General features: G+C 35.7%; 1 protein-coding gene across 6 annotated transcripts in view; it reads right to left on the bottom strand.

Moving 5' to 3' along the window:
• Window positions 1-26,859, bottom strand: part of Grm5 (glutamate metabotropic receptor 5) — a 561,776-nt gene that overhangs the window by 519,033 nt on the left and 15,884 nt on the right. For all 6 annotated transcript variants that reach the window (NM_001439436.1, NM_017012.3, NM_001439437.1 and 3 more), the window contains 1 exon segment: window positions 24,943-25,798. In NM_001439436.1, coding sequence (NP_001426365.1) covers window positions 24,943-25,600 — 658 coding nt within the window. In that variant the 5' untranslated portion in view covers window positions 25,601-25,798.

Raw genomic sequence — 26,859 nt, 5'->3', positions numbered from 1 at the left:
ACGAGCATTAGAGGTGGAAAGACGTGAGTTTGAATTGAGGAGGACTTGGTTGGCCAGTGAACATGCCTGTGAGGAATTTTCTAATTGGGATAATTGATGTGGGAAGACCCACTTTAATATGTGTAACAGCATTTCATGGACTGGGCTTCATTGGACTAAATCAAATGAGGAAAGCAACCTGAGTACTAACACAGGTGCACTCTTTCCTCTCTGTTCCCGATTACTAATGCAAAGTGAGCAGCCACCTTAAGCTTCTACTGCCCAACCTAAAAATCAGTCCTGTCCCACATAATTAGCTTTTGTTCAGAGTATTTTGTCAGAGAAACTGGAAATTTAACTATATCAAGATATGTTTGTTACTATGTTTTATAATCGTCATCACAGTGGATTTGGGAAAGGAAGTAGAAAGAACAAAGAGAGGCACATAATTGTTTGGAATAATGAAAAATGTTCTCATTATTATAAAACAAAGTTATGACACAGATTATGTTTTACAGCTTGCAGTGTTTGAAAATAATGGCATAGAGGTAGTGCTATGAAGAAGGCTACAAAAGAGATTATCTTCTTAAAGACATTGTGTATTATTTTTCCTTAGCAGATTATGTATAGTTTAAAACATTCAAATGCTTTAAATAAAAAATGTGCCTAATACCAAGAATGTATTCATTCATGATTCTCCCTTATGTATCTAGTTTTTTTTTCATGTGTGCTTTGTTCAGGCCAACTATAGACTCAGAATCTAATATCTCATTATATTTCATTTTCTTTTCTTCATACTTACTATTTGCAGTTATATAGTTATTGTCATAATCTACAACAAGTTAGGAGCTATGTGTATAATAAAGTGGGAGAATGGCCACACAATATTTATCTTTCTTTGCCTTCCATTTTGTAGAGTATGGTTTTATATATTATTCAGTTTTATTACTCCCAGTGTCCACTCTTACTCTGTATCTCCTAATGGTAAAGCAATATATCATTTATTTTAAAAATTGAAGTAAAGGTCCATTAGACTTGTTAGAATCTCCCTGGCCTCTAAGTGAAGCATAGTAATTTGTATTTCAAGTTTCAAACATATTGTGGTCTTTCTCCAGCCATAATGCAGCATCCATTCCTTGATGTTATGTTATCTAAGATGGGATCCTAATATACCTCTTATAAAATGATACTTAAATTTACTTATTCAACACAATGTGTCCTCTTTTCCCTAAAGACTCTGATTGATATATCATGCAGAAAGGAAACTCTGAAAGCTTCTCTTTCCATGCCAGAGATGCAGAAGATGAAGTGGGAAGTGGAATCTCCACAAAACCTAACTTGTGTCACCACAACTGAAGTATGTCATTGATTGTAGAGTCTTGGATGAGGATATTGTATCATGAATAATTATGCTAATAAATCAATTGGAAAATCAGCTAATTTCAACATTTGCATGCTTAAAATTAATAATTCTGGACACTAGAACTTCATTTTTTATTGAGCCTAATTAAATACAAAATATGATCAATGATACTTGTTCATTTACCTATTAGCAGGGATATCTCAAGACCGTAATAAAATATTTTAATTCAATTCCAATATATTCTGACCTGTAGTATAGAGAAAATATTTTGTTCATTGTTTTAATGAACTATTTTTATTATTTATATTTATAAAATTGGAAAAAACTTCTAACTGCTTTGTCAGTAAACTTCAAATTTCTGTATTAAGCCTTGCACTAATGTTGGTCTCTAGTACTAGTCTGGTAAGCTATGCTTTGCACCTTGGCCCGGCTTTGCATTATAGAATACTCAGTAAATCCCTAGAGCTGAATTATTTACAGATCAATGTATCAGGTGGAGGGCGATCAAGAGGATTCTGTGCAACTAATAGGCAAATTTTCCAACAAGGAATCATTTTTCCTTTTCCTGATGACTCTTTGAGCCAGAAATCTAGATGGTATTGGTAGGTATAACTGAAAACCCAGAGTAATGGAAATAAAAATCTAGAACGTCTCCTTTGAGTTGCACAGGCTTTACATTGGTGTAAATATTCATGGAGTAATGACGTGTTGGCAAAAAAAAATTCTGCTCTGAAAATAAATAGTCTACTGGACCCCCAGTGAATGGAATTCTTGGGGGGAGGGCAGTAATGGGGGGAGGATGGGGAGGGGAACACACATATAGAAGGGGAGGAGGAGGGGAGATGAGGATGTTGGCCTGGAAACCAGGAAAGGGAATAATATTTGACATGTAAAGAAATACCCAATTTAATAAAGTTGGGTATAAGTGACTGTAAATTATGTACAGAAAATAAAAATGAAATATTTTTGCTATAAAAAGTCTACTGTGTGTAGAAATTCTAGCTAGAACTTTGAATTCTGTAAGAGTGCTAATGTGTGGCTATTTTTGCTCCTGAGGCTGAAACAGAGTTTTGAGCTCAGTAGCTTAGATGAGCACAGGCATAATATGTATACTGCTGTGGAGAAGAGCAAGAGATAATGGGAAAAGGAACAAAAATGGGTCAGATGCTGAAGACCTGACCTAGAATAATACTATAAGAGAGGATGCAGAATAGTTACAATCATGGAGGAAGTGTGCAGTAAAAGAGTGGAAGACTGATGGACCAGGGAGGAATTTATGTGTAAAAGAGGATCATCTGGATGGGAAAGGATGTTTACTCTATGTGGTAATTTCTTCTAAATCTCAAATGAAGTAGATAATACACGAGATGAATAAAAACCCTGTACCTTAAAAACAATAATGAAGAGTGGATTTTGTTGAATAAGTCAAACTTGAAAGACTCTAGAGTAAATACAGAATATCACAGATGAACCATGAGAGTAGTAACCTCCAGGACTGCAATCTGAGGCAGTTTATATGCCATAACATCGGCTTTGGAAACTTTGCAATTCACATGGTACGTTGGAAGACTTTGAAATTAATTAACACCTAAAATAAAAGAATTGTCCCTAACATACTCTGAACTTATAAAATTACTATTGTATCTATTTTTTTACTTCTTATAAATGGGCAAAATGTGCTTCCAGTCAATATGAAAATAGAATGAGATCCCATCTATGAAAATTTAAAGCCATGTGAGTCATTCAGTGGGACTAATATATCTTATATTGTGAGACTGACAGGAGCAAGAAAGAGGGTTATAGAAGACTAATCATCCTTTGCCTGATGGTTGAATAAAACAAGGAAAGGGGAAATCCAACTGGTGATTAGAAGTTCATCCAGGGAAGTTAATTTTCTGACTGAATTTTTTCACAGTGTGTTAAGCCTTACTGAACAACAAGAGTCCCATGTGGCAGGGTGGAGGTCATGTAGTAAGATATGAACAACTGAAGCAAGAAAGCGAAGACAGAAAGGGGAAAGGCTGTGTTTCTGCTGTTCAGGAGGTGGGGCCATGCCCCTTCTCATCCTCTGCCTTCCCACTTGTTCTTAGGGCTTTATCACTACTCATGTCCAGCAACACTTCCTTATTTCATGCCACAACTGCTGATCACACAGCCACTTGGGGCCATTGAAACTACGTTACAGATCTAACCAGGGATATGAAACAATTACAGCCAGAAATTTTATGGCTTCTCAGATTAATGAGTTAATGAAAAAGCATTCAGAATTTCCCAATTCCATACCAAGTAAGAAGTCCCAATCCCAGATTGAGAACAGGATAGGCCATTGTCTAAAATTAGTCTCTGGTTTATCCTGGCAAAATAAGGATTCTGTAGATTCAAAAAAAAAAGTTGTGTCCACTTAGAATATATAACCACAACTAATTTCAATTTAATGCACATTTAATTCAGTAAGCATTTGTTTGACCTCCAGATACTCTCAAATACGGCAAAGTCTATGAAAGATAGCAAGGAAATAAAACCATTTTTACTCAGTTTTCCTCCCCATCTCATGAATTATAGCCTTCATTGAACATCTTATATTTATCTATTTATTTTTAACAATTCTTATTCCAGAATGTAATTTTCATGTTTTTCTACTTCACATGACCAAAATCTTTTATAGTATCAAACACATCATGAGACTATAAGGTGGTAACTAGGAGACTAAGTAAAGGGAGCAGGTCTTTAGCAAAAGACCAATGGCCAAGAAGTTAATGAAAGAAGGAAAGCTGTACACTATTTTGATGAAAGGATTATTAAACTACATTTTGGATTAATTTTTAAATACATTTTGAAGATTATTTGAAATGATTACAAATCCAACTGAAATTAGTGACTTATTTGTATGTTTGGTGAATTTATTCATAATACCCAGAGTGAAGCAGCCCTTTTCTAATAGCTGGAGCTTTGTTCTTAAGATCCGTTGTAATCAGGTAGCAAATCATGTACATATTTCAGGCAAACACATCACTGGTCTGTCAAATAGTTGTATATGTTTTGTCACACTGAATACAATTTTACTTGTTGCATGGCTGAAATGATGTAAAGGTTCTTGCGACATAAAGGAGAAAACATGAGCTACATTCCTGAACTCATAAAAAGTATCAGGTAAAAACTGACTCTGTTAAGTTGTCCTCTGACATCCATACATAAATCCCTACACACACACACACACACACACACACACACACACACACACACACACACACACGTACACTGACTCACACACATGCTTGCATACACACATGCACATACACTAAACAAATACAAACTCTCATTTTGTGCTGTGTAGATATTTTGGATAAGTGAGTGCTTCTTGAGCTTGAAGTCAGCACATGAAGAGAAAAACTAAGAGTTTACATACATTTATAATTATAGCATTGTGGAGAGGGAAACAGGAAATTATGCATTTCACTGGAGAATGAATTCCAGACCCCGGTGAATGACTGTTTAAAATTACAGGTGACTGGCTCCTGGGAAAGGACACATATAGTCGAGAATGACCAAATGGCGCGTGGCATCAACAATCACATGCACTTACATGCAAGTGCACCCACGTACATGAGAATCCACTCACATAGCTGGCACCCAGACACGTGATCATTCAAAGACACAACAATAAACAAAATGATATGTGATAAAATAACATGTTAAAATTTAAATATTTGCTTTATTGAGTAATTTTGCTTTCTTTATGTACTTTGTTTTGTTCTTGTCACAATCAAACGGTGTGCAGCTGCCTGTTCCCAATGTGTCTCCAATGACAATGTGGAGAATGTATGGCATGGTACACAGTGATCATAGTTCATGAAAATCTATTTCCTGACTGGCCCTTGGCTAAGAATATCCTACATCAGTTAGTATTTGACTGCTGACTCTAAAACTTTCTTGCCAAATAAAAATAAACAGTGTGTTGTATTTTTTAAAATACCATATGTTCATTTATATTTACTGTGTATGACCATGTATGTGTGTGGATATCTGCATTTGTTTCTGCAAATGTACACACACACGCACACACACACACACACACACACACACACACACACACACACACACACACACACACATCATGGGACACCAATAGAGGTTAGAAGCCAGGCTGCTGCTAAATGTATTTTTCCACCATGTAGGACCCAGACACCTAACTCAGATACTTGGTAGTAACCATTTACTTACTGGTTGACTCATCACCCAGGTCCCATGAGTGTTATATTACTTAGCAATTTTGATTCCCTCTAAATCTTATTTACAGTTTATGATTCTCATTTAATTTTGCTTTGCTCTCTTATTTCCTGAGGAGTAACATTGTATTATTTAAAATCTAACAGACACCAGTCAAGTCATAGAAAATACTGTTTACTACAAAATATAACAACAAAAATTTATCCTGCTCAACATAATAGATCTATTATGGTTATGAATAGGCACTTTTTACTGATCTTCTTCAACTGACTGAGATATAGTTCTTGCAGAGCAAAATTTGGATATTAGGTTTTATTCCTTCTAAAATGCTTCTAAATTTTTCTATGATTTTTTTTCTAGAACAGCTTATCCTGTCTGTTTTGTCTTCACATACTGATGGAGAACTTTGTGGTAATCTCAAAATGTCAGCACACATCCATCCTGGGGAAGCATTCTCTCACGCAAAGGAAGAAAAAAGCTAAAACATGTGGTTGACATCTTCAGGGAACATTTTGACAAACATGTTCTTTTGCTATTTCTTTGTGTGCCTACCCACTTACCATCTGCTAAATGGTAAATAGTATTTTATTTAACTCATTACAATTGTAAGAACTAGATAAAATGGACTACAATGTCTGGAATATAGTAAACACTCTTGTTATTAAAAAGTAATAATCACAGTGTGGTGGTGAATCTTTGTCAATATAACAAGATTTAGAATCACCACAGCAAAATACTTTCAGATTTAGCACTATCATTGTTTAACAATTATTTAATAATAAAGTATAAATCTGACATGAAAAAATAATTTAACTTTGTCCACTGACTAAATCTGTTTTTACAGTTGCAGAGATATCATTAATAAAGTTTGGATTTTTACCTAATTTTCACAGGAATGTTCTCACTGTTTTGCAATATTTTATTTCTTAGTACAAATATCTGATCTTGAGACATAATGAGTATTCATTTATTATTTATTTAATTAATTGATTGGACAACTTTAGGTTTACAAAGTACATTTACTAATTATTCGATTGACCATCAGAACACAACATTAGTACACTGTGTACAGGTCCAGCTTCCTGTTCTCTTGTAAAGGAAGATATTCAAAAAGGTCACACCAAAGTGAGGAATGAAATACGGATGCCAGAGAAAATCCAAGATTAATACTGTGTGCATATTTATTCAATATATATGTATATATATATATATACTCTCTTCGACAATTTTAAATATTCTGTGCACACTAATTTTCTATCCACTGATAAAAAGTGAAGTCATGTGACAAGCTTGAAGGATGCATGTGATAACCTTAAAGGTGAAAAGTAAAATTTTCCACAAAACAGACCCAGATACTGTTCTCTAACATGAAAAAATTGGTGCAGCCTCTTTCAAATACAGTATCTTCTACATAAGTAAAATAGCCCAGTGTGCAATACCTTTCCTGATTATTTAAATGATGTTTCTATAAGATGAACATTTAACTGGGAGAAATAATAGAGGGGTTTGAGAAGTTCGATAATGAGGAAGAGGCAGACACTAAGAACTTACTGAATATCTTCAGGAAGATAGATTAGTGCCAGAAAATATACTTTGTTGTTGAAAGAGATGAAATCTGTGTAACTTCCACTAGAAAATTACAAATTTCCTAGAATCACATAGATATTTTAATTTTATCTCAGTTTCAGTAAACATCCAGGTGCTTTAATTGCTTGTAGTTATAGACCTTATTTTTATTGGTTAAAATTAGCCACTAATTTTGTTGATAAAGTTGACTAAAATTTCATTATTTTATAAAGTTTCATTATTAGAGCTTCTAACGTAGATGTCTTATCTTAAGTTCAGTAATATTTGCCATCTTTATTCTAGACCAGGGACATAGATTGATGTACACACGTTTTAAAATCATTAAGACATGTACAAAACTTTGTCAATATCATAATATACATATTATAAAATGTATGACTCCCTAGAAAGTTTGCAAATGCATTGAATTTTAAAAATTGAGACAGACATCTTAAATTTTAAACAAAAATATCCATCTCTGCATATAGGTCAGGTGTGAAATGTCCTTCCTTACACTCCTGTTTGAAATCTTGTTTTCTAGCTGTCCACACTGTTGTGAGAGGTTGTGCAACAAGCAGGAAGGAAGTAGAGTCTTGCTGAAGAAAGTGGCTTCTGAGATTAAGAAATTATAAGTTTCTAGAGAAACTTAAACAGTTTTCATTTCATTAAGCTTTCATCGCCTTTAAGGTTTAGAGTCCTGTCCACGTATCTGTTTGTTCTTTGCTCCCTGAAACTTGACATAACTAACTTTTGCTTGCACAGCACATCCTGCTCCTGAACCATGCCTTCTCAGCTATAATAAATATGTCCCTTCAGCCTATAAGCCAAGCAAACCCATCTTTATTAAATCTCTTTTGTCAAATATTTTGTCATAGCAATTAGAAAAGGAGTTAATATTCCTATATTGCTTACTCTCAGCAGATAATTTTCCACTTTTTGGGTCACCTATTTAATCATACTTTTTAATGAAAATTGTCATGTGGAGACTTTTGTCATACATGTGTGTGTCATATTTATAACTAAACACACCTTTAAGCTGTCCAAAATTGCTCACAATTGATATGAAATAAGGTTCTCCCCATAGTTTAATTACTCATCCGTGCCAAATAAGTATCTCTTTGAGAGTTCCCACTTCCAAATAGCCCTAATTTTTAGCAAAATATATTTGACAATAACGTGAAACCATAGCATGACATACCTCTGAGAAAGACAAGTTCCTGCAAAGTCTTCCAGCTCTTATTATTTCATTGTCTATAAAAGGTAGTAAGTACATTATATATTCCACTCTTTGTAGATTAATAAATTAATTAGTGTTACACAATTCTCAGGAATGTTGAGTTTTACTTTATTTTGGTTTACTTTAATATACTAGATGCCCACAAAGTAATGTAGGATTTCATTGAAATAATTCATTTTTGCAAATATTCCTTCTAAATCAACCAAGATATTGCTACCATATTTCAATTATTTTACTGACTTTAAAATTTGGTCATTGAGAAATACCATTGCATTCCCAAACACTCCCTTGCTTTGTACTTTATTGAGTATAATAATGATTATCATCAACTTATAAAATACAAAGCCATATGATTAATATGGCTTATTAGTATTCATATATTTAAAATAAAGTTTAAAATTGAAACATGCATTTTAATAAAAATGGGTCATTGCTGATGGGTTTTATTTCTTCTGAGCAAAACTGTGAGAGAGGTATACTGATGTGAAGGAAGAGACTGATACAATTCGATAACTGAAAACAAATTAGGTTTGATTAGAAATGATGAAGCCAGATTACTTACTTTTGCAATGCCTCGATAAGTCTTTTTCCCTCTCAAATTCAGTAAAACATGTTAACAACTTAATTTGCAGATTATTTTTCAAATTTTACAGCACTGAATTGGATTAATGTTAATTTCATCTCTTTCTAGTTTCTCTAAAGGATAAAATGTTGTAAATGTAAATGTTCTAACATGATTATGTTGAAGATATATTTCTTAAAAAAGGTTCTATAGTCCCATTTTTGACCAGAAAGTTTACATTTCTAAACCAAAGCCACTCAGTACTGTAAATGCAACACTTAAGAAGAATATATAACAAATTATGACTAAAGAATTTTTTGTTTATTCTTGTCTTATATATTACATCCTCATCACTGTATCCCTTTCCTCTTCTCCTCCCAAGCCCTTCCCTCACATTCTTCCAGGCAGATACACTCTACTCCTTTTCCCTTGAGTAAAGGGCGGGCCTCCCAGGGACATCATCCAAACATGGCATATCAAGTTGGAAAAAGAATGGATGAGGTAACCCAGTAGAAGGGAAAAAGGTTCCGAAAGCAGGCAAAAGATTAAAAAATAATTCCAAACGTACAATAAATGTCTCTTGAAGCCACTGAGAAAGGAGTACAGACATATCTATCTACTTTTCACTGTAGCTAGGGTGGGAATTTCATTTTCATTTCACTAGTTTATTTATTTATTCACTTTACATCCCAATATCAGCTTGACCTCTCCTACAGGTCTCAGTGTGAGAGATCCTCCTCCTAGTCCCCTCCTCCCCTTCTCTGAGAAAGAAGAGTATCCCCTCAAATGTCACCCACTTTGGCACATTAAGTCACTGTAGGACTACACATAACCTCACCCCCTGAGGCAAGACAAGGGAGCCCAGTCAGGAAACCATAATTCACAAGCAGCCAACAGGTCAGGGAGAGCTCCTGCTCCAGTTGTTGTGGGGTCCATATGAAGACCAAGCTGCACATCTGCAACATATATGTGTGGGGGCCACGGTCCAGAGCATGCGTGCTCACTGATTGGTAATTCATTGTCTGGGAGTCTCCAAAGTCCTCTATCCTCTTTTAGTCCCTATCCTGTTTATCCTTTACTCTCTAAGCTCTGTCCAATGTTTAACAGTGGGTCTCTGCATCTATTTCCCTTGGTTTGCTAGGTGGAGTCTCTCAGAGGACTGTTATGCTAGCATGTGTTCACAGAAGCTTTATTCATAATAGCCAGAAACTGGAAACAACCCAGATGAACAAGAAATATAGAAAATGTGGTTTATTTAAACAATGGAATAGTACTTAGCTAATAAAAACAAGGACATCTTGAATTTTTCAGGCAAATGGGTGGAAGGTGAGGACCATCCCGAGTGAGGAAACACAGAACCAAAAGGATATGCATTGTATGTACTCACTTATGAGTGATATTTGCCATAAAACACAGGATTACAGCAATACAACTCACAGAGGCAAAGAAGCCAAATAACAAGGAAGGCTTGGGGAAAATGCTTGATTACTCTACAGAATGGAGGGAGGGATCTGGGTAAGATAGGGGATGGGAAGAAAATGGAATGGGATTGGAGGATCAGATGTAGTGAAAGCAAGCAAGACAGAATGGAAATCAGTGGTGAGGGGGGTGCATCGCTAGAGACCTGGGCCAGGGTGAGGCCCCATGCAGTCTATGAAGATTACTGTAGCTGAGACTCTTAGCAGTGGTGAATATGGAGGGTGAAGTGGACACCTCCTGTAGCCAGGAAGGACCCCCAATGAAAGGATAATAACAGCAACCCACTCAAAAACAATCTTCAACTCAAAATGTGTCCCGTCTACAAGATGTGCAGGGATAAACAAAGAACAGAGATGGCAAGAATAACCAACTGATTGGTCCAAATTGAGATCCATCTCATGGGCAAGAACCAATCCTGACACTTAATATTACTCCGTTATCCTTGCAGACAAAAATTGTAATAATGATAATGGAGTACTACTGGGGTTAGAGAGGTACATCAATTGGCAAGTTGGCAAGAGTCAGAGATCGAAGCATGGCTGCAGTTGAAATATTTCCATTACAAAATGGAAAATGGAAACAGAAAATCCCTGAAAACTCACAAGCCAAATCCTCTAGGAGCAAGACCATAGCAGAAATGCATTCAACAGTGGCACACACACTACAAATGTATAAATATAAGTAATATAAATAATATAAATAAACATTTGTATGGAGCATATGTCACACTCTCACACACATCACATATTTGCAGATATGTGTGTGTGTGTGTGTGTGTGTGTAAATGTTATACTAATCAGACCTTTGCCAGACCTGAACTGTATACATCTCAGTGCACGTATATTTAGTGACTATGATCCTTGTGCAACAATGGAGCAGTTAATTAGAATAAATGACTTCTTTTAAAACAAATATCTATAAACACCACTAAAAGTATTTTTGTAGCATGCTATAGATTACAATTGTTTTTATGAAATCTGAAAGTGTTGTGAGTCCTTTTAGGTATCTATCGCTGCCATTGCTGCTATGTGGGTTATAACAGTGACAGATCTATTATGGTAATTTATCTGTCTAATTTGTAAGAATCTATATTTTTCATTTAGGTTTCACACTTACAGCTAGCTTCTGTTAACAAAGCATTCAATTACAAATTTCTATTATTACAAATTAGCAAATTTCTATTATTTCTGTAATTTTAAATCCATGGAAAAGTAATATATATATATATATATATATATATATATTATATGTTTTAGTGTAAAGATGCTCATTCTAGTTGAAAAACTAAAAAGACATCTTAAAAGTGAAAAATAATTGTATTAATTTTCTTCTTTGGATGATCTTCACTCCTGTACTATATCCTCAATAAAAAGAAAGCAGAGATAGTCATGATTATATTCCAACTCTGAGCTTCTTGTGATTCTGCTCTTATGACTAATGAACACATCATTTGAAGTGAATTTTTGAGCTCCCATTATCATATGGGTTGTTTTTCTTTTAGCACAGACTGAAGGAGGAGGAGGGCGAGGATGAGGACGAGGAGGACTAGGAGGAGGAGGACAATGAGGAGAAGGAGGATGACGACGATGACGACGAGGAGGAGGAAGAGGAGGACAAGGAAGATGAGGACGAGGATGAAGACGAGGATGAAGACGAGGATGAGGATGAGGATGAGGTCAAGGAGTTATGAAGATCCAAACACTAATTCCTACAGTTTTGTGTATCTCAATCTTGTTTTTCTTAGGTTCTTTCTTTACTTAAGTGACATAGTGTTTTCTATGAGAAACTATGTTTTGTATTCTGTTTTGTAAGCTTTGAGTGATAAACTGCAATAAAACACTTTGTACTATGCCAGACTAGTCTCCAGCTTTCTTACCCAAAAGTAACTTCTGAAACTCATGGTTATACATTAATAACAGAATTTGTTAAGCTAATTATGACTCCTTACAGATCTGACTTTTAGATGCTTTTAATAAAAGAAATACTGAACTTTCAGAATATTCAAATTCTAATAGCATTGCTCTTATGAGATAGGAAATACTATATGACTAGGTGATTGAACAACTTGTGTTCAATTCAGAAACATTAATTCTGTTCATGGTAATTATGCAAGAAGCACACAGGTGATCTTCAGAAATAGGAAGTATGTGAATGGTTAGTACTGTAGCAGTGTGCACATTTGCACAAAACTAGAGCAATTATTTGTGAGTGTTGACAGAACAGTGCAGTTTTATCCTTTCTGAACTTAGTCATGTGGGCCTGAAAAATTCAGGAATGCCATTCTGGAATCTTTGGTGGTGACAGAGGTTAGTGATACTTGAGAAATTGCTGAGATCTCATTTTTGTCACAAATTCTTTTTGGGTAGGCAAAATCAAAGTCAATAATCAAATAGTCTGAAATAACCTACAGAGAAGACACTACCCATGTGACAGTTAGGAGTGAATTCTTACATTCCCCCACCGCAGTAAACAACAATAATGAAATACTAGCTAATGAAAAAGATAAAATAAACATTCAACTGATACGTTTTCCATTCTAATGATCTATTAAACTCACAGTAGTTTGCAATTCTGAACCATTACTATCATCATCTTAAAGTTCATCTGATGATAAAATAGAAATGCGGTTCCAGGAGTTGAGCATGCCTATATTTCACCAAATGGTAGAACACTGTGCCCTTCAGGACAGCCCTTAAGACTGTGGGAAAGAACACTGAAAACAGGAAAACATTTCTCAACTATGCAAAGTATAAGGATGCAATATGAATTGTATAAGGAGCTTCACAGACCTAAAAGATCAGGGGCAACTGCACTTTGAGCCATCTTGTAAGAAAGATAAAAAGAGGCAGATTCCTGAGTTCAGGTCAGCCTGGGACAAATTGAATTTAGATTGAAGTCTGGTCAGAATAGTAATTCTAGGATGGGGTCTCACCCAGCTATTCTCTGTACCTGTGCTTGCTATCTCTTCCTAAGAGTTGAAGAGCTAAAGTCATGGAATGCTGATTCCTGGGATGGTCAAGAGTGAATGTGGAATAAATAACTGAATTGATATCTAAGTACTAAACTGTGCTTTTGGTCTACATGAGAAGAGCTAGTTGTAACACTTCTTTCATTAGAATATTTTTTTCTAGTGAAAGCTGAGCTGTCTGGAGATCTCTGAAAATTGAACCCAATTCTTCAAGAATGTTTTATAACAGAATTTCTGACTTTGATCAGAAATTCCATGCAGAGCAAACATAGCACTTTTAGAATTTTTTCATACCTCTTTTAGAATTTTTTCTAACAGGATTTCTGACCTTAATCAGAAATTCCAAGAATTACTTAGAGAGCTAACACAACTCTTTTAGAATGTTTTCTAGCAGGTATCCAGAGACGGCTAAAACACGGCTTATTTAGAATATTTTCTGGCTTTCTGGTTTTGATTGTAAAACCTAAGAATTACATTTAGAATTTTTCTGACTGACTTGGTCAGAAGATTCAAGATTTTTTTATTGCAGCTTTTTTGACCTTGGTCAGAAAACACATGAGCTATTCAGAGAGCTTTTTTACTACCTATCTCAACCAGAGCCTTTTTTCTGTTTAGCAAAAAAAAAAAAAAAAAAAAAAAAAAAAAAAAAAAAAAAAAAAAAAAAAAAAAAGCTGTCTTGGACACACAGAGAACAATCTGAAAAGCTGTTTCAAGTAGACTACAGAGCCAAAGCTTTCTACAGAGAACTGTTTAGGGATCTTCTCCAGCAAAACAAAGGCCATCAGCTTCTACCCACAATTTGACTTTGAGTCATTTGTTTCATAGACCTCAACCAGTCCTTCTCTACGGACCCAGACTTAGGTGATGCTGATCCTTTGCACTGAAGGGTAAAAAAATATGGAACTCATCATGTGTAACAAAATGAATAACAAAATAAATCTAAAGCTCATTATGTCAAGTGAAATAAACCAGACGAGTAAAGACAAACACCAACCTTTCTTCCCATGCATGTATGTAAGTAATAAACAATTGACCTGAAAATAAGTAGTAATGGCTGGATGTTTTAACTGGTGTACACAGATAAATAAAAGGATTCGTTAGGGCTTTTCGGTACACACTGCTTGGATATATGAATATTACATTGAATTCAAATTAACATATACAATTAATCTGTTACTAGACATTTTTAAATGTTTAACTAAACACACAGACTATGAATTGCACATTGAAAATCTTTAAACCAAATCACAGTTTTTGCTACTTGCTTACATAATTATCAGAAAGGTATATCAAAAGTACAGGTGCTGCACTGCAATGTATAAGCTAACTTGACGATGTTTTAGTGATTCTGGTCTTCCACGGAAACTTATTGATACTTTTTCCCCAAAAGCATTGCTGACATTTTTTACAACAAATTAGCATCTTTATATCATTAGACAGGAATAAGAACCAGTGGGGAAAAAAAAAAGACTGAAGCATAAACAGTGTTTCACAATTAATCAAGGGAGGTACTTTGCCACCTTGTTTTTATTAAAAAGGCAAAACTGTGAAATTTACAAGTTCTAGCTATTTATCCACAGGCCATATATTCTTACATAATGTGTGTGGTAGTATTATAAGAGAAATTCACTCATTCATCAAGTCATTGTGCATCTGGTATAAACGAGGCACTCTAATGGGTACTGGAGGCACAATTTAGAAACCCACAAAGGTCAGGAAAAGTACAGAAGTATGAAAACATTATAAGTATATATAGAGAGTATGATATATGTGGTTTTCTAAAGAAAACCCAACTCAAAAAATTAATTTTCTTGTTGACAGTTTGCTATATATCATTAGAAAGAATGTAATAATAAATTACTTACAGGAATATTACATTTTTACATTGCAATATGGGCTACATTTCAAAGAAATCATAGACCCAGTTTACAAGAATAGAAATAAGGTCCTTTTTGACTGAAAGATGACACATTAATTATATTGAGTCATTTTCATGCAAGTAATATTAATTCATGTTAATATATATTTTTAGTTGGACGGGGAGGTGGCTCAGGAAATGATACTATTTTTTGGGGGGATACAAAAGTTTTGATATGGCTTTGGTATTCTACTTGTGTCCAGTGAGGTTAGAATTTAAAATGATGTAGGTAACTACACTTTATTAAACTATCCTGAGGACTTTCATTATTACTGACAACTGTGTTTGCAGATTGTTGGATAATTTTGAAGGCCTCAACTATACTTATTTATGTAATTGCAAATACTTCTATGTCAGGAGGCTCTTGCATTGATCTCAAATGACTGGTGTCAACAATCTATGGGGGTTTCCTTTGAAAAGTCTGAGAACTCAAATATTACGCATGGTGGCAGTATGTTTTTTTATTTTTTTATTTATTTTTTGAGGGGATATCTTTTTTTTAATTTTTTTATTAACTTGAGTATTTCTTATATACATTTCGAGTGTTATTCCCTTTCCCGGTATCCGGGCAAACATCCCCCTCCCCCCTCCCCTTCCTTATGGGTGTTCCCCTCCCAACCCTCCCCCCATTGCCGCCCTCCCCCCACCAGTCTAGTTCACTGGGGGTTCAGTCTTAGCAGGACCCAGGGTTTCCCCTTCCACTGGTGCTCTTACGAGGATATTCATTGCTACCTATGAGGTCAGAGTCCAGGGTCAGTCTATGTATAGTCTTTAGGTAGTGGCTTAGTCCCTGGAAGCTCTGGTTGCTTGGCATTGTTGTACATATGGGGTCTCGAGCCCCTTCAAGCTCTTCCAGTTCTTTCTCTGATTCCTTCAACGGGGGTCCTATTCTCAGTTCAGTGGTTTGCTGCTGGCATTCGCCTCTGTATTTGCTGTATTCTGGCTGTGTCTCTCAGGAGCGATCTACATCCGGCTCCTGTCGGTCTGCACTTCTTTGCTTCATCCATCTTGTCTAATTGGGTGGCTGTATATGTATGGGCCACATGTGGGGCAGGTTCTGAATGGGTGTTCCTTCAGTCTCTGTTTTAATCTTTGCCTCTTTCTTCCCTGCCAAGGGTATTCTTGTTCCCCTTTTAAAGAAGGAGTGAAGCATTCACATTTTGATCATCCGTCTTGAGTTTCATTTGTTCTAGGCATCTAGGGTAATTCAAGCATTTGGGCTAATAGCCACTTATCAATGAGTGCATACCATGTACGTCTTTCTGTGATTGTGTTAGCTCACTCAGGATGATGTTTTCCAGTTCCAACCATTTGCCTACGAATTTCATAAAGTCGTTGTTTTTGATAGCTGAGTAATATTCCATTGTGTAGATGTACCACATTTTCTGTATCCATTCCTCTGTTGAAGGGCATCTGGGTTCTTTCCAGCTTCTGGCTATTATAAATAAGGCTGCAATGAACATAGTGGAGCACTTGTCTTTTTTATATGTTGGGGCATCTTTTGGGTATATGCCCAAGAGAGGTATAGCTAGATCCTCAGGCAGTTCAATGTCCAATTTTCTGAGGATCCTCCAGACTGATTTCCAGAATGGTTGTACCAGTTTGCAATCCCACCAACAATGGAGGAGTGTTCCTCTTTCTCCACATCCTCGCCAGCATCTGTTGTCCCCTGAGTTTTTGATCTTAGCCATTCTCACTGGTGTGAGGTGACATCTCAGGGTTGTTTTGATTTGCATTTCCCTTATGACTAAAGATGTTGAACATTTCTTTAGGTGTTTCTCAGCCATTCGGCATTCCTCAGCTGTGAATTCTTTGTTTAGCTCTGAACCCCATTTTTAATAGGGTTATTTGTTTCCCTGCGGTCTAACTTCTTGAGTTCTTTGTATATTTTGGATATAAGGCCTCTATCTGTTGTAGGATTGGTAAAGATCTTTTCCCAATCTGTTGGTTGCCGTTTTGTCCTAACCACAGTGTCCTTTGCCTTACAGAAGCTTTGCACTTTTATGAGATCCCATTTGTCGATTCTTGATCTTAGAGCGTAAGCCATTGGTGTTTTGTTTAGGAAATTTTTTCCAGTGCCCATGTGTTCCAGATGCTTCCCTAGTTTTTCTTCTATTAGTTTGACTGTATCTGGTTTGATGTGGAGGTCCTTGATCCACTTGGACTTAAGCTTTGTACAGGGTGATAAGCATGGATTGATCTGCATTCTTCTACATGTTGACCTCCAGTTGAACCAGCACCATTTGCTGAAAATGCTATCTTTTTCCATTTGATGGTTTTGGCTCCTTTGTCAAAAATCAAGTGACCATAGGTGTGTGGGTTCATTTCTGGGTCTTCAATTCTATTCCATTGGTCTATCTGTCTGTCTCTGTACCAATACCATGTAGTTTTTATCACTATTGCTCTGTAATACTGCTTGAGTTCAGGGATAGTGATTCCCCCTGAAGTCCTTTTATTGTTGAGGATAGCTTTAGCTATCCTGGGTTTTTTTGTTATTCCAGATGAATTTGCAAATTGTTCTGTCTAACTCTTTGAAGAATTGGATTGGTATTTTGATGGGGATTGCATTGAATCTGTAGATTGCTTTTGGTAAAATGGCCATTTTTACTATATCAATCCGGTGGCACTATGTTTTGAGAAAAACTAAGAAGAATATTTGGACATAATCTACTAAAGAAAGCGTATAATATCAGCTACTGCAAGGGTTGAAGCAAGAGGGTTGAAATTCTAAACTCAGCCTTTACAGTTCAGTGAGATCCTATCTTAAAATAAAAAGTAAACATGACTTGGGATACAGCTCAGTCATTGTGGGTTTGCCTATCATAAATGACGTCTCCTATTAAATACCGGGCACTAGATGGGAGGTGGGAAAAGCAGTCCCCATTTTAAGCATTCCTAAGGAAGCATCCATGAGGTCACTGTTTCTTGAGAGGAAAGGGGAACAAAACTACTTACGAATCGAAGGATAATAATTCAGAGGAAAGTGACTGGATACAAAAAATTAACTCAAAAAATTAGGAGCCTTCTTTTATACAAAATGCCCTTCGCATTAGCTATGAATAATATAAAATACCTTGATGTAACTATAACCAAACAAATAAAGGACCGCCAAATCTTTGAAGAGAGAAGTTGAAGAAAATGGAAAGCATTCCCATGCTCATGGATTGGTAGGATTAACATACAAAAAATGACAGTCATACAGCAATCTATAGATTCAATGGATTTCCTATCAAAATTTCAATAAAATTCTCTACAGACTTTGAAATAACAATACCAAACTTCACATGGAATACCAATAGCTAAAACAATCCGTTATGATAAAAGACCTTCTGGAGGCATCCCCATTCCTGATTTCAAGCTGTATTACAGAGCAATGGTAATAAATGTTGCATGAAATGCATAGCATTTGCATAAAGACAAACAAGTTTGATCAATGGAATCAAACTGAAGACCAAAAAGTAAAATCAAACAATCATGGACACTTGATTTTTTACAAAGAAGCCAAAATTATAAAGTAGAAAAAAGAAAGCATCTTCAACAAATGGTCTAACTGAATGTCTGTATGTAGAAGAATGCAAATATATGCATATCCATCAGCCTGCACAAAACTTAAGTCCAAATGGATCAAAGACCTCAGCGTAAAAACCAGTTAAACTAAATCTGAAGGAAGAAAATGCATGGAATAGTCTTGAACACATTTCACACAGAAAATAATTTCCTAGTAAATGGGATCTCACTAAACTGAAAAGGATTTGTAAAGCAAAGGACACTCACAATAGGACAAAGCCACAGCCTACAGAAAGCAGAAAGATTGTCACCATTCCTACATCTAAAATAAGCTAATGTCTAAAACATATAAAGAACTCAAGAAACGAGACATTAACAAACCAAATATCCCAATTTATTCCTCTAATGCAATCTCTAATGGCTATGAAACACTTAAAAATGTTCATTGTCTTTAGTCAGGGAAATGTAAATCAAAATGACTAAGATTCCATTTTATTTATTCCATTTTCAGAAAGACTAAGATCAAAAACTCAAGTGATAGCATATGCTGGCAAGAATATGGAGCAAGAGGAACACCCCTCCATTGATGGTGGGAGTGCAAACTTGTACAAACACTTTGGAAATCAATTTGGTGGTTTCTCAGAAAACTGGGAAAAATTCCACTTCAAGAACCAGCTGTAACACTACTAGGCTTATACCCAAAAGATGTCCTACCCTACCAATAGGACACTTGTTCAACTATGTTAATAGCAACTATATTCCTAATAGCCAGAAACTGAAAATAATCTAGACTTCCCTCAACAGAAGAATAAAGAAAGAAGATGTTGTGCATTTTAACTGTAGAATATCAATCAGTTGTTTAAAACAGTAACTGATCTTCCTAAGGGAAGTATTCAACACCCAGAATGACAAACATAATATGTACTCACGTACAAGTGCATATTAGTCATAAAGTATAGGATAACCATGCTACTATCTACAAACCCGAAGAAGCTAAGTTAGAAGGAGAACCCAAGGGAGGATGCTTGAATCTCACTGAGAAAGAGAAAGCATACATTTCAGGGGGAGGGAGGCAGCAAATAAATTCAGGTGGAGGAGTTAGGGTGAGAAAAGAAGGGTTGCAGTCTGGGAAGAAAGGAGGGAGAACTGGGAAAGAGAATTGGAATGGGAGTGGGTTCATCTTTGGGACCAGCTAGAAACTTAGGACAATGGAAACGCGTAGGAATCTATGAGGGTGACCCTAGATAAGGCTATTAGTAATAGGCGATAGGGACCCTGAAATGACTGCCTCCTGTAATCAGACAGAAATTCCACTGGATGGGTGAGGACACCAACACAGCCATAAAACCTTTGACACACAATCTGTTCTACCTACAATATGGGCAGGGACAGTATTCATGCAGAAATTGAAAGAATAGCCAACAATGACAGGCCAAACTTGAAACCTGTAACATGAGAAAGATCCCACTCTGGTGGCAGAATTTTAATCCAGCAACATGGCTGCTCTGATCACATCCAAAGACTTTCTATTTCTGTGAGATCCAGCTGGAATGCAGACCTGCCCTTAGTACACACTTTTAATCCATCTGGCTGGAATCATTTAGACAAAGTGTCTAATCAGAGAAAGATTTGACAGAGTGGGTCAGAGAAGTATACAACCAATTCTCAGGAGAAAGGCTATTCAGGTCATTGAATGGAGAGTCAGTTCTGGTGAGTTAGTTGATTTCAGATAATTTGTTAGTGAGTTGGGAGTTGCACCAGTTGGGCGTACATGAAGTGAATCAGTGCAGTGCAGTGCAGTGGGTTGAGTTCATTGGTGAGTTCACAAAGTTCATTCAGGTCAGCAAAAGCAGTTGAAGCTAGAGAATAGGAAGGAGTCAGACAATTAACTCTAATTGCCAGAGTTAGTTCGAGGCCAAGCAGGGCAATTTAGTGAGAAGCGGAGAGAAACCAGATTGAAATCAGTCAGCATGAAGAGGTGTTTGAGCAAGAACAGCTGAGCTGAATAGGCAAGCCAGAGTTCATACAGAACTGGAAAGAGTATGCTTAATTCAACAGTAAGCCTCCATTGTGACAATTACATCTAGTGAATAAAAGTACTTCTACGGAGTCTTGACACTAGTAATGATATTCTGCTTTACTTCCAAACAGGAGTCTAGCGTAACTGTCATGTGGTAAGGCTTCACCCAATAGCTAATGGAAGCAGATGCAGAGACCCACAGCCAAACATTAGGCAGAGCTTTAAGAATCCTATGGATAAGGAGGAGGAAGGACTGAAGGAGCTAGAGGGGTCAAGAGCATCACAAGAAAACCTACAAAATCAACTAACCTAGGCCCAAAGGGGCTCACAGAGACTGAACCATCAACCAGAGACTATTCTTGTTTTGGAACTAGTCTGTATATATGCAGCAGCTTGGTCTTGGTGAGCCCCCTAACAAGTGCAGACACTGTCACTACATATGAGAAGCTTCCCTTTCTTTTAAGTGAAAGGGAAGAGGGACAGGGGAAAGAGAAGTGAAAAAGGACTGAGAGGAAAGGAGAGAGGGGGAAGCTGTAATCAATATAAATATAAATAAATTAATTGTTTAATAAAAATTCAGGGGAGACTTTAATTGGTGCTACAATCAATCTGTCACAGCCCTAAAATAGCAAGTACTATCCATTCTGTGTCATATGCACACATGTGCCTAACATTGCAAACATAATGAAGCAAAAGACTTATCGAATTCTCTCAGAGCAGAAAGGGTACTGGCTGGAGTGACTCATTTAAGAAGAGTGACATTTCTCTTCTGACTCACAGCATCGTCTTTTCTTCGGTAGCTTGGAAGGGCTAGTTTGTCTTGCTCTTCAAGAACACTGTCTTTATCCTCTGTTCACTTGGCCTGTATTATAAATCCCATGGCCTAGAAATTCTAGGTGTAGTTTCTTATATAGCATAAGCCACTGGAAGTATTAGTTCCTGTGTTTTATAGGCAGTATGAATTTCAGGAAATACAAGTACAATCACTTACTATTAATCTGAATCTCTGGTCTCCTGTGATTCTTCTGAAAGTATGGATAACATTTTCTAGAGGGAATGTCTTGTGATCATAGTCAAAGGATTAGGTGATACAGAACTGTCATCTTTAAGTGGAAAACAACTTGGTAATTTGAAGACAAGGTGCTTTAGAAAATAGGAGTTTATCTTTTTATAATTGATGGATCTCCTGAAAGCATTTGGAATATATATATATATATATATATATATATATATGGAACAGTTTACTGAACCAAGGGTACAGTTTTAAGGTTACCAAAATAAATGCACGGGTCTGCAGAGTGGTTGGTCTGGAGCTACGTGGAATTATCCCAACCTAGTGAGAGATAGAATTTGAGATGTGATGCATACAGAGAAGGTTATGGATATATGAGTGCACATGTCATGTCAGCAGATCGGTAGAATAGAGCATGAACTGACGTTTTTCACTTTATGTAAAATCTCACAGAAGTTTTCTGCAGAGCCATGTAAAATAACAACAGATATCACACTGGGATTTTCCACACAATCCCATATTACTGTATCTTATTTGTCTCAAGAATATTTTCAGTTTGGATACTAGTCTTTCTTTGAGAACAACTATACCACACTACTCTTAAATGAAGAAACTATAAGGAATCATGACATATATGCTCACTACACAGATTCTTCTTTGTAATCCAAAGTTCATTCTGAAATCATCAGAAAAAATATAACATATAAAAATAATTCTTTAACATCTGAATATTCAAATCCTATTTGTATTAGGTTATATTTTATCAGCACAATAGAAACTGAAAAAAAATCAAAGAAAATACTTTACTCTAAATATATCACAATAGCCAATTTACATATCATAGAACATTAAATGACTGTACACAAATTTATCCATAAAAGTTTATCTTTTCATCCTATCATAGCCTCTTATTGACTTAAATTTCTTCTAAGAATAAGAAGTTTGAAAATTTTTGCTCTTTATGGTTAGCACTTCTATGAAAATGTAAGTGGTTCATATAGAATTCCAAGTATGAAGAAGTGCACTTTGTTTTTCACTTAAAATGAGATAAGAGATGATTTATGTCATTAGCAACCAAGCAGGCCATTCATTTTAGTATGTGTATAACAATGTCTTTATGAACATATTATCATGTATTTTATTAGATTACCTATTTAGTATTATGCTGTCAATTTAGACTAAAACAATAATTGAAGTTTGTAAGATAAAAGGGTAATAATTAGTTGTCCTAGAAGCATAATATTGAATTATCCTTTGTGGTATGCAGACCTTACATCCAGAAATTTGAAGTGAGCCCCTACCTTCTAATGTATCATATCCTGGACTGAAACTAATCAAATCTTGTGTTCAAATATTGTTTTTAAACAAGTAGCAGTATTCTTTCTGTTAAGAATTAGAACAGCAAATTCTTCACAAGGCTTCCCACATCACAGAACAGAAGGTAATGTTATCCTTCATCAATGTACTTTAGAGACATTATTTGTAATTTTCTGTCACATTGAGTTATGGTTACATGAGCATTTCTGTATGCTTTATCCTCTTTGCCAGACTGAAAATCCATAGAAGATTTTGATATATAGAACTATCAAAAGAACCTGTAAATACTTGCTTTTAACAAATGCGTGTTACATGAGTGTATCCCCAGAGCAGTAGAGCATTGCAGCCTCTTAAATTACATTGGTACATAAAACTCTAAGTTAGTAGTACTGGCTCTAAAAACTATTGGGTATATATAAATTAATTATTCAAATACATTAAAGATTTTTATCTCTGAAAACTGGAATAAACTTAAGATAGACAATGTTATTAGATTGTTGTGAGAATCAAATATAACTGAAATTTTTACATGAAAAAAATATAAGGATTATAGGAGAGAAAAGGAAATGTAAGGTATACAGGTTTGACTTGATGAAATACTACTTAGAAACAATCTTCAGTGGGCACAACCCTGAAAGTAAAAGGGATATCGTGATCTCTCAGGAAAGGGAAAATGAAAATCAAAGTTGTCCCAGTTCAAACATTTTAATACTCAGATGCATCAGTAAATCTACAAATAAACTACCAATTTATAGATGAAAACTGTCAGAGATAGAGAGCTGTACAGCGAAATGCATGCTACCATGTTCCTTGGTTAGAGGAAACTGCCATATCTTAATTTGGTAAATACTCCCAACTTGAAGCAAACTCATCAAAGTCAGTTCATTTATTTCTGAATAATTAATCACCATAACTTGTATGAAAGTTTGTGCCCAACCAATATGCTATCAAAGATTTTAAGTCTTCTGTCTTCTAAAGGTTTCCATAAGATTTAAGAAGTATTTTCTTATTCAGTACTCTATTGTGTTCTTTGTTTCCTTGGGAAAACTGTTACCACAGTATTTAGATCACACAACTCCTGAAGGTCAATAAAAATGTATTAAAACAGCTTCAGACAAACCAAAAGATTCAAAAATCATATATTCAAAAGCATTGCAGGGTGCTGTTAGTAACCAAAAATTATTACTTTATAAAATATGGTTTAGATATTTTCCTTTATTACTATAATTTTGATGTAAAAAGCAATAAATTTAAAATATTATGTATTTTATTAAAAATTGTACGTCCCAAATATATTCTACACAATTATAAAATTAAATAATTTTTATTATTGCAGATTTGATTATTCATTGTGTATAACAAATATTTTTAAGTCTACATTGATAATTCTCCATAACCACATATTAAGCTACATTCCTTGCTATACATGTTTATTCCTACCTCCTTTTGACTATCAAAAACAAAAGATCAATGAAAGAATATTAAAGATGCGGTCTACTCACTGAAGAGCAAAAAAAAACTGAAAAAAGCATTTATAAATATCAAAAGACAATGTCATTAGAATTTGAAATTACACAATTCACATTGAAAATGTATCTTGGTGTTTAACAAATTAAAAGATATATAAATTATTATGTTAGCTTAAATATCATTAGCTTTTATCATTCTGGTGAAATGAAAGTACATCAAAGTACCTACAATAGTGAGGAACATTTTAATCATGTAAAAGCAGAGAAGTTGGAAAAGTATCATAAGGCATATTAACATATGTAGAGGGAATCACATACCTTCTGTGTGCACAGCTGAGACATAAGTCCAGTTGTATCTCTTCACTATGTCTACCATGGCTCGAGCTTGCTGGGCATCGGAAGGTACAACCCTCATGAAGTACTTGAATAGAGTCTTGTCACTCAAATCCATGCTGGTTGCAGAGTAAGCAATCTGTGGTATGTTGAAAAGCTGGAGTAAGTTCTGGACTTGAATGGCCACAGAACTCGAGCCAGGCCCAATGACTCCCACTATGGGTTTCTTGGAGCGGAAGGAAGAAGATCCATCTACACAGCGTACCAAACCTTCCTCCTCTTCTGAAGAGATGAGGGAATCCCTTATAAACTCAATGCTTTGTTCTAGGGCCACAGCGGAATGCCAGCAGGAATCTCTGATCTCACAGCCAAGTGTGATGTTGGGCAAGAGTGTGGGATCTGAGTTGATCCTTTCCAAGGTATGCAGCATGGCCTCCACTCTCTGAATCCCATATTGCTCACGAACTGCACCACACTTCCTCTCATGAACTTTGTCCACAGTTGGTTGGTGGTGGACAGAGAAGAGAGCTCCAATAATGATGTCACCTGGCATGTGAGCCACCACCCTCCTCTCACTGGACTGTGCACTCCCTCGTACATCTTCTTTCAGAAGTAGGACTGACAGGATCAACAGAAGGACCATTTTAGGAAAGGAATTCAAGCTAATAAAGATATCATGATGGAGGAAACTCAGAGCTCCAATAGGTACAGCCAAATGATGCCCTGCGTTGAGTGGCGCATTGAGGAATTAGTCAGCAATTTAGATATATTCTCTAAAAGATAGCAAAGTCCCCAGAAACTGTCGAGTTAGGTGCATCCATACGATCAGAATATTCATAACCTGAAAAGAAAATGAGACGCATGAGTTTGAACAGTGTACACACGAGTTCAGGGACACTCCTAACATCTGTATTCATGGATAAATAGTGTGACTGATACTGTGGACAAAAATAAAGAACTGAAAAGTTTGGAGAATTTTTGTGCTTTGTTTTGTCACCAGGTAAAATAGCATCTTAGCCTCGACTGTTTCACATTCATTTTGTTGTTGTTGATGATGATCTGGAGTGCAGAAAAGCAAATGTGATATACAGCAGACATACCTGTGAAAGAGAGCTTCCTGGAATCAAACTACTCCCTGAGATAATACTCCAAACTCAGAACCCTAAATACTCTGAATGTTGGTGAGTGATCTATGGGTGATGGGACTGTGTTCAATTTTTATTTTTATTTAACTTTAATCATCTTTAAAATTCCTTTCCAAATTTTCATCATTGAGCGTATATTAATTATTCAATTATAAAAGCAATCTTCTTTAAAGGGTTAGATTGTAGCTCAGTGGCATGGTGCTTCACTGGTTCATTATGAGACTTTGAATTGTATATAACAGCCATACAAACATAACATATAACATAAGAATCAGCAAAGCAAGATTATGTGTATTTCTTGCCTTGATACAATGTAAAGCAGATTGTATAAGTTCTCTGAAATATAAAAGCTTTGTGACATTTGACTAAGTAATACATATTTCAAGGATGAGAGAAGAGAATATTTGAACATTACAAAGCAAAGTGTTGCAAGCAAGCAGAAGTGACAGGCATACAAGTTTGGCAGGAAATAATTTACAACTTCTAGCATTAAGAGTTATTAGTTTTCTGCTTAACAATGCAGAAAAACAATTTTCCCACTGAATGAATTTTGATGATATATGCTAGGATGGCCTTATGATCATCAACATAAAAAATCATGTTTTCAAACACCTTAAATTGAATAGGGCCATATGTATTCTCAACAGAATCCCTTTTGTTACTGAAATTCAAACAAAACCCTGTAGTTAGGTGAGGACAAATTATTCTCTGGCATTCTCCTTGGTACTCCAGAGAGTTTTCAAAACAGTTTTAGAAT

Source organism: Rattus norvegicus, chromosome 1 (assembly GCF_021556685.1).
Source record: "Rattus norvegicus strain SHRSP/BbbUtx chromosome 1, alternate assembly SHRSP_T2T, whole genome shotgun sequence".
NCBI lineage: Eukaryota > Metazoa > Chordata > Mammalia > Rodentia > Muridae > Rattus > Rattus norvegicus.
This window is presented reverse-complemented; position numbering and strand designations above follow the sequence as displayed.